This window comes from Cyanistes caeruleus, unplaced genomic scaffold (assembly GCF_971803275.1).
Source record: "Cyanistes caeruleus unplaced genomic scaffold, bCyaCae1.hap1.1 HAP1_SCAFFOLD_65, whole genome shotgun sequence".
In the NCBI taxonomy this organism is placed as follows: Eukaryota; Metazoa; Chordata; class Aves; order Passeriformes; family Paridae; genus Cyanistes; species Cyanistes caeruleus.
The window spans coordinates 5085885-5095096 of NW_028255884.1; the positions used below are offsets into that span (position 1 = coordinate 5085885).

At 52.0% G+C, this 9212-nt stretch overlaps 1 protein-coding gene across 1 annotated transcript; it reads right to left on the minus strand.

Annotated features, from left to right (window-relative positions):
- Positions 1-895: 895 nt before the first annotated feature.
- On the minus strand, positions 896-1828 carry LOC147647275 (olfactory receptor 14A16-like). Its single transcript, XM_086872631.1, has one exon. The coding sequence runs from the start codon at positions 1826-1828 to the stop codon at positions 896-898; it is 933 nt and encodes a 310-aa protein (XP_086728757.1).
- Positions 1829-9212: the final 7384 nt, after the last annotated feature.

A 9212-nucleotide genomic window follows, 5' to 3' on the forward strand; every position in this document is an offset into this window, starting at 1 on the left:
CTAAACACAGTATTTTATCTGGGGTGGATTTCTTGAGAGATTTTATTCATGACATGTGCCTGCAAGGATGCAGCACCTCTCTGAGCTGGGGGAGAGGCCAGGGCTGCACAGGGGGGATGTTGTTGGCAGCTCCATGAGGACGCTCTGGGACGCTGCCCTGGGGTGTCCAGCGCAGTGGGGATGGATGAGCCCCTGCTCTGCTGCTCCTTCCCATCTCCCCCAGGGACCTTGCAGAGCCCCAGCCATGCTGTTTGCCCCCAGCCTGCCCACGGCCACCCTGGGGCTGCTCACGGGGGTTTTCTGTGCTGAGCTTTGGCCTGGCCGTGTTCTTGAGAGAGCCTGGGCAAGGAGCCTGGAGCCCCCAGGCCCTGCCCTGAGGCGTCAGCGCTGCCCCAGCAGTGCCCATGGCCTGTCCCTGCTGCAGCCCCGGCACTGCCACCCCCAGGGCTGTGCCCGGCCCCGAGAGCACTCAGGCCCTGCAGCAACACCAGGGCCAGGAGGGCAGCGGGGCAGTGGCACGGGAGCAGCACTGGCAACACCAAGTGCTGCTGCTCCTGGGCACAGCTGCTGTGCCAGCACTGATCTGCCCCCAGCTCTGCACACAGACACTGCTGCTGCAGCTCCAGAGAAGGGAACAAAAGGGGAATCTCTGGAGAAAACTTTGCTGGGAGACCCTTTAGTTCATTTTAAACCAGCAAGAGTGCAGCCCCTCATTGACACAGTCTGTAGCCACAGGGAAGGTGGAGAGAAACAAAATGAGAAATGGCACAAACAATGACATTTCTTTGTGGACAAAATTAATAAAGGAAAACACAGAAAACCTCCAAAATTAAACCAACAGGAAGTATCAAACGTGATTTTTATTACAAGTGATTTTCAGAAATGTGCCAGCAGTTTAATGTTTCCGAAACCATCCAGTCATCAGTGTCCACACTACAGCCTTGAGCTCCTGGTTCCTCAGGCTGTAGATGAGGGGGTTCAGGACTGGAGGCACCACCGAGTACAGAACAGACAGTGCCAGATCCAGGGATGGGGAGGAGATGGAGGGGGGCTTCAGGTGAGCAAATATACCAGTGCTGATGAACAGAGTGACCACAGCTAGGTGAGGGAGGCAGGTGGAAAAGGCTTTGTGCCGTCCCTGCTCAGAGGGGATCCTCAGCACAGCCCTGAAGATCTGCACATAGGAGAAAATCATGAACACAAAACAGCCAAAATACAGAAAAGCACTTAGCACAATGAGCCCAAGTTCTCTGAGATAGGATTTGGAGCAGGAGAGCTTGAGGATGTGTGGGATTTCACAGAAGAACTGGCCCAGGACATTGCCATGGCACAGGGGCAGGGAAAATGTATTGGCTGTGTGCAGCAGTGAATAGAGAAAGGCACTGGCCCAGGCAGCTGCTGCCATGTGGGCACAAGCTCTGCTGCCCAGGAGGGTCCCGTAGTGCAGGGGTTTGCAGATGGACACGTAGCGGTCGTAGCACATGATGGTCAGGAGGAAATGCTCTGCTGAGATGAAGAATACAAAACAAAAGAGCTGTGCAGCACATCCTGTGTAGGAGATGTGTCTGGTGTCCCAGAGGGAATTGTGCATGGCTTTGGGCACAGTGGTGCAGATGGAGCCCAGGTCAGTGAGGGCCAGGTTGAGCAGAAAGAAGAACATGGGGCTGTGCAGGTGGTGGCTGCAGGCTACGGCGCTGATGATGAGGCCGTTGCCCAGGAGGGCAGCCAGGGAGATGCCCAGGAAGAGGCAGAAGTGCAGGAGCTGCAGCTGCCGCGTGTCTGCCAATGCCAGCAGGAGGAAGTGGCTGATGGAGCTGCTGTTGGACATTTGCTGTGGCTGCACATGGGGACCTGTTGATGAAGAAAAAAAGCAGTGACAAATCAGGAGAGGCTGGGACTCACCCAGCCTTGTTCCTGCTCTGGGAAAACTTCACCCAGGTCCCTGACTGAGCTCCAGCTGTGCTGTCTGAGTGTGCCAGGAGCAGCCAGGCCTGTGCCTGGGGACTCTCCAGGAGCCATCCCTGCCCTGCTGCCCTGGGTTTGTGGCCATGCAGGAGAGGGACAAGGCTGGAAATTCAGGATTTGTCAGGGGAATCACTCCTAATGCAGGAAGGCTTGTTGCCATCTGCACACACACTTCTAAAGTATAGCAGGAGTTGGTTTTACAAATTGTTTTCCTACCCACAAATCATTCCTGGTTCTCTGAGGTCAGAAATCCCCAGCATTTCTGCTGCACTCAGAATTTCCCACTGAGAGATGTGAGAGGCAAAGGATTCCCTGTGGCTTAGGGAAGGTGAGGGGCTGGATGGGCTTGTTCCCAATTGCCCTGGGTTTGCACCTTTGGCTGGAATCAGAGCACAATCACACTCCTGTGTCACCCTGGCATAAACCAGACCCTGCCCAGGGCAGAGGGATCCCTGAATGTCTCACCCTCTCTAAAGGTCTCTGGGCAAGGTCTCAGCACCCCCCTCTGCCAAGGACACTCACGGCTCCCTTGGCAGAGCCAACAGCATTTCCTCAGCTGTGGCATCTCTGCCCTTCCCCGTGGGACATTCAGGGAACTCTGAGAGGCTCTGGCACAGATTTGCAGCCAGGAGGGCAGCTCAGAGCTTGGAAGGACACAGCAAGGAGATCCCCAGGTGTGCCCATGATGGGATCTCAGGGAGGGAGCTCAGCTCATTCCCCTTTGCCATGGACTGCTTTGCCCACAGCCCCACAGGTCACAGGGAAGCTGGGACACCCCATTCCCATGGACACACCTGCCTGGCAGCAATCCCAAGGGCAGGGCCTGACTCAGCTGCTGCAGATGCCAGAGCCTCCCTGAGAGCCCCAGATACCAATGACAATATCAGAGCAGTGCATTTAGGCTGTTTAGGAGGCTCCCAGCAGAGAGACTGAGCACCCAAACTTACAATTTTGTCATCGCTGTAAATGTTCCTACATTATTTTGCAGATCCTGGTGTGTCCCTTTCAACTCAGAATGTTCTGTGATTCTGGGATTACAATTCCTCTTCTGCTTCTCTCATCCCCTTTGTTGCCTATAATCAAAAGAGAAAAAAACCCTTTTACAACAGTGTTAGAACGCTAAAAGAAAAACAGCTTTATTGGAAGCTTCCAGGTGTCCCATTGGGGATGGGACACACCCGGCCCCCTTATTTCAACAATTTCTTAAGGTTGATTAATTAGGATATTTAAAAGAAACATTCAATAGGAGATTGAGCTGCCGCAGTTACACACCCCTGAGTCAACCCACTGGAGTCGGTCCAAGGGTTTCTTTGCCCCACTTTTTGTTATGACTGCTCACATTCTGGTTACAAAACAAAATGCTCTTCTTGTAGTTCCTCTGCCTGATGATAAGACTATACAGTATTTCAGAAATCTATTTAGAAAATCAGATTATTATTCTAAATTCTAAGAGTAAGGTTAGGAAACATACTAGAGTTAATTAAGGGTAATAGTTATATAAGTATATAATAGTAGTTTAATAGATTAATTAAGCATTATAATTTTATAACTATATAATAATAGTTTACAGATCTAAAAATATATTAAAAATGTATAAAAACCAAAAATCTTTTTGTTATCATCCCAGCTTTCCCACTCTGTTTAAAGAAAGAAATTGAAAACAGTCTCAGGAAAGCTCCTGATCTTTACAGCAATTCCAGTCTCACCCTCTTTTGGGAAGTGTCCTCTGGAGCTGTGCCCAGGCAGGACTGGAGCTGGGAGCAGCCCTGCCCCACACAGCCCCTCTCAGCAGCAGCCCCTGCCCTGCTCAGGGTGGCTCCTTCCCCCCACAGCTTCTCCCCAGCGCTGGGAGCAGCTCCCCAGGCCGGCTGAGAGCTGTCCCTGGCAGGCAGCAGAGTCCCTGCCCCAGCACAGCGCCCTGGGCTGCAGGACCCTGCTCTGCAGGACAGCCCTGGGCACCCCTGGCTGCTCTGCACAAGGGACAGGCAGAGAATGTACTCACAGAGTCTGTAGGCACTGGCATGTTCCAGCTTTAGGAGATGCCTCCAGGAGCTGCAGCTGCATTGTCCTGCAGCCAGAGGCTTCCTGTGTCAAGGGCTGGCAGGGATTCTGCCCCAGGCACTTCTCAGCACCTTCCCAGCCCTGACTGATTGAAGCTCTCTGTGCCTCTGGGCTGTGCCCAGGGTGGCTGCAGGCAGTGCCCCAGCCCTGCTGGGCTGGCAGAAGAGCTGCTCAGCAAGAGAAATGTGCTTTTGAAGCTCTTCTTGGTTTCCAGGAGCTGCCTCTGTGCCAGGAGCCCGGCCCAGCTCAGCAGCACAGACACAGCAGCAGGCCTTTAATGAGCCTCTTGGGGCTTTGTACTGAGGCCCTGAACATCAGTCCCTGACAGGGAGGGGAAGAAACCTCTCAAGAACTCCAAGTCAGAATCCAACTCCAAAGTTTCTTTCACTTTTAATGGGTCCCACTGAGGGATGTGACTGAGAAAGTGTCCCCAGGCCCCAGGCAGAGCAGAGAACTGGAGGCACTGATGACAGCTGGGGACAAAGAGAAGCCAAGGCTTGGTGCCCTGGGCCACAGCAGCCAATGCTGTGCCAGCAAGGGCTGTGAGGAGACACCTTGTCCTGAGGCCCTGGGGCCTCCTGGCACAGCCCCAGCAAGGCTGGCCACTGTCACCCCCTTGGCCTGCCCTCAGCACCCCCCCTAGCCCACATGCCAGTGGCCTCAGGGATCTGCTGGAAGGAGTCCCTGGGGAGCCTTGCTCAGGAATGGCCCTGGGGGCTCCTTCATGCTCCAGGGACTGCAGCTTTTTCAAAGGACTTTGGCTTTTGCCTTGGAGTCTCTGAGAGCTTTGTGCAATCCTGGCCTCCAATTATCTGCTGTAATTAGTCCCTTGAGAGGCTTTGTCAGCAACAACACTCAGTGGGGCTCATTAATGCTTCAAGGAACTTCAATTATTTTAAGATACTTGCTATCTCCTTTTGATACAGACTCTAAGAGAAGTTTGTGCAATCCTGGCCCCAATTATCTGCTTTAACGAGTCCCTTGGGAGCTTTGCATTGACACTCAGTGGGGCTCATCAATACTTTGAGATACTCAGGGCTTTTTCAGCTACTTTGGATTTTCCTTCCCACACTGAGTCTCTGGGAGGTTTTTGTGCAATCCTGGCCTCCAGTTCTCTCCTCCAAGGAGTCCATGAGGAGCCTGTGTTGGGGATGGACCTCAGTGGCACCCATTAATGCTTGGAGACATTTTGGGTGTTTCCTCTGACTTGGACTCCTGGAAAGGTTTGTGCAGTCTCTCCTCAGGTCCTGAAGTTGAAGGGCTCAGCTCCAAATGCACCATGGGGCTCATTAGGATCAAGCAAATCCTAACAAACCATGGCTGTGCCTTGATTTCCCTCTGGTCTTGTTCCGTTCTTAGGAAAGTTTCCTACAACAGTTATGGAGAAATAGTTCAAAGAGCTTGTAAGAAATATGTATTCCTATTTTTAAAGGTGTCTTTTTTTTTACTGTTCTTTTTAGAGCAGAGGTGATTGCAGCATTCAGTGACGGATATTGATCCAGGGTCTCTCCTAAGGAGGTCTGGCCAGGTCAGAGAAGCTGTGCCTTGAGGCCTGACCCAGTGGGGACAACCTTGCTCCACATTCCCCAGCCCCATCCTGTCTCTCCTCACTCCCCTGGGACCTGCTTTGCTCACAGAACTGGCTGCACTCAGGCAAAGAGGGGTTTTCCTTCTTTGATTTTAGCAATCTAAAACTGCTGAGTTTCCCCATGGAAAACAGACACCCTCCTCAAGTGTGTGCCAAGCCCAAGGTGCCACCAAGGAGGTTCCCCGTCCCCAAGGCAGAACCACACAAGGAATGTTTCAGACACACAGGGAGTTCTACAATAAACACAACCCCAGAGTTGGCTGAAGGCAGAATTAGAGCAGCTGCTGAAGGACAGACAAGCTTTGAACTCCTTGCAGCTGAAAGCACCAAGTGGGTTTTTGGGAGGTGTGTGAGTGAGGCAAGAGTGAGGGAAGGGAAATGCAGAGAGCCCTGGGAGTGTTTCTGTGCAGACAGGCTGTGGGGAAGGGCACTGCAGAGCTACCCTGGGCCAGCTGTGAGGGTGGATTATCATTCCACCCTGCACTGGGCCATTGCAAGGGGCTGTTGCCATGGACACTGCACTGACCCCACTGCTGGGTTTGGGTGCCACAGCAACCCCCATCAGATGTGAAAACTTGAATCAAGTTATTCCCAGAGGCTTGGCTTGTTAAGGAGTTCTGAATGTGAGTGAGCCCTGGGGCACTGAATTCCTGACCTGAAGAGCTGAAGGCTGAACAAGCCTTTGGAGAAGTAAAACTCATCATCAGCAGCAGCCTCCAAGTTGCTGAGGATGTCAGCAGCCCCCACTGAGGCCATCCCTGCCCAGAGACTGTGGGGGAATGGGCAGACAAGGAGAGCATCCCTGGGGCTGGGGAAGCAGAACTCACCAGCAGCTCCAGGTGGGAAATGGAGTGTGGAATGGGGCTGTGAAAGCCCTGCCTGGGCTGTGCCAAGCAGGACAGACAAGCCCTGATCCTCATCCCCCAAACAACTCTCTCAAGGAGACATTTAAAAGGAATTACAATTGTTTGTGTCCTCTGAGTTGGATGCACTGGAGAAATACTGATAAGAGATCTTGAAGAGGTCAAAACCAGAAAACAATCTTTACTGGTAACTTTAGAAATTCTGAGAAAGTTTGACAAATTATTTAATATGACATTCAATCAACAAAAAACACTTCTCAAAGCATTAACTTGGCGCATTCAACTTCACAAACTATAAACCTATTTATTTTTAAGTGAATGCAAATTTGCAAGAGGACAGAAATAGAAGAAGACACAAAAAGAAAGACAAAGAAGATACAGAGAAACACACACACAGCTACCAACTCCTGGATTCCAGCAGTATTCAGATAGAAATTTCAAGAGGAGGTAGGATCAAGATGTGTGCTTGCCTTGTGCTCAGCCTTAAGTTTCCCTTGGTTTTCCTGGGCCATTTCCGAAGGTGGGATTTCTGATCATTTGGTCACTCAGGAGCTGGGCTGGGGGCTCCAGAGGTGGCTGTGGAGCATTGCCTTTTGTGTGCCAGGGACTGGCAAACACTGCAGGGCTGGGATAGAGGCTCTGGGGGGATTTGGGTTCCAGGGCACTGCAGTGCTGAGGTTACAGGGCAGGACAAGGCTGGACCTGACCCTTCCTCCCCTTTGAAACACAAAATGTTTCCAGCCAACAATCTCCTCCAGTCTCTCAAAACAGTCTCTCCTCCAGTCTCTCACAACAGGCAAAGCTGGAGGTGGAATCCCTATTTTGGTCATGGGCACCTGGCTGAGAAGGACAGTTCTTTTCCATAGGAAGGAAAGAGGCACAGGGTTTGGAAAGCAGGTGAGAGCTGGACATCAGGAGGCCAAGGCCAGCCCAATTTGTCAGTAATGGCAGATTTTGTCAGGGAGCAGTCTTTGGATATAGCAGTCATTTGGAATGTTGGAGGTGGAATCCAAATTTTGGCCATGGATGCCTGGAGAAGCAGGACAGTTTTTTCCTGTAGGAAGGAATTCACAGTGCCTTAGTGAATTTAGTGTTTTAATAGCAGATGAGAAGAGACCCTCAACATGTCAAGGTCAGTTGGACCAGTCAGGAGGCCCCTGGGAGGCCAAACCAGCCAGACCTGTTCTGTGTTCCCTTGATTTTATGAAGCCCCATAGAGTCACAATGGACCCTTACTTCCATGGGGCCCTGCAGTGTCATAATGGTGCTGTGATTCCATGGGATACTGCAGTGTCAGAGTGGAGCACTGATTATAAGAAGACCTGCAGTGTCACAGTGGACTCTTGATTCCATGGAGTACCACAGTGTCACAATGGCCTCAGGATCCATCAGGCCCTGCAGTGTCACAATGGTCCCAGCGATTCCATGAGGCCTTGCAGTGTCACAATGGTCTCTGTGGTCCCACAGGCCCCTCAATGTCACGTGACTCCTCTGTTCCATGAGGCCTGAAATGTCACAATGGACCTTGGCGGTTTGCAGTGTCACAAAGGTCTCCTGTGGCTCCACAGTGTCACCCTGGACCTTTGGTTCCATGCAGCCCTGCAGTGTCACAAAGGCCTCTTGGTTTCACGAGGCCCCACAGTATCCCAATGGTCCTCTTGGTTTTGTGGGGACCACAATGGTCTCACTGGTTCCATGAGGTCTCACACTGTCACAATGCTTTGTTTATTTCATGGTGCCCCACAGTGTCACAAATGTCCCTTGGTTCCATGGGCCCTGTGCTGGTGCATTCCCCCCTCCCCTTCTCAGGCCGCCCTGCCAGCTGAGAAATGCTCCTTGGGCCTGGGCCTTGGCCAACAGCCCCTGGGCTCAGCTCCTCTGCAGCTCATCAGAAACACTGTCTGCTCCCAGGCACTGCTGCTGCCCAAGCAGCTCCTGCTTGCTTCAGGAGCAGCCCTGGAAACTGTTCCTGTTCCCTGCGTGGCACAACATCCCTGTTCTCAGCCTTGCAAAGAAAGCTGTTGATGCCAAGTGTGGCCAGGATGAAACATTGCTGTGCCTGAAGCCCCTCTCTTGGGGCCCTACAAACAGCGCTCCAAAAGGAGCCCCTTGCAGCTCTCCTGGGCCAGCCACCTCCCTCGGAGTGGGGCCTCTGTGAGCCGGGAACTCTCCCGTTTGCTGCACTCGGGGCATCCCCGAACAAGGACGGAGCCTGGGCCGATCCCCCCACTCCTCCAGGCTCAGCCCTTGGCCCGCTGGGGAGATGCCAAAGCATCCGCAGGGAGCATTTCCCTGCCCTGCTGGGGAATTTCTCACAGCTGCCTTGCACTGCCTCTTTGTGTCTGTGTGCACACACCAGTGCTGTGCCCTGGCAAATGTGGCAGAAATGCTGCTCTGGGAGGGGCTGGAGTGCCTTGGAGATCTGAGTCAGGCAGGCCTGTGAGTGAGGGTTCAGTCACATGGTATAAGCAAAGTTCAATGCTGCCTAGTGTTCTTCTTTTGCTCCATTGTTATGTTTAATATAAATTATGAGCTAATTTAAATACTGTTTAGTATTATTCCTCTGCTAATTTGCTTAGTCATAGGTTGTAATTTGGGTTAAATACAGTAAATGCTGTTGTTTTGCTACATTATGACATTTGAGGTTTCAGTTAAAATTAAGGTATAACTGAAGTCCTGTTAAGTTTGTGCTCTGTTAAGTGAGCCAACTCTGGGATGTTGTCATGTGTTGTCAT

Bases quoted from the DNA above. Each gene is read 5' to 3' on its own strand.
- LOC147647275 (XM_086872631.1), bottom strand. From the start codon at position 1,828: ATGTCCAACAGCAGCTCCATCAGCCACTTCCTCCTGCTGGCATTGGCA.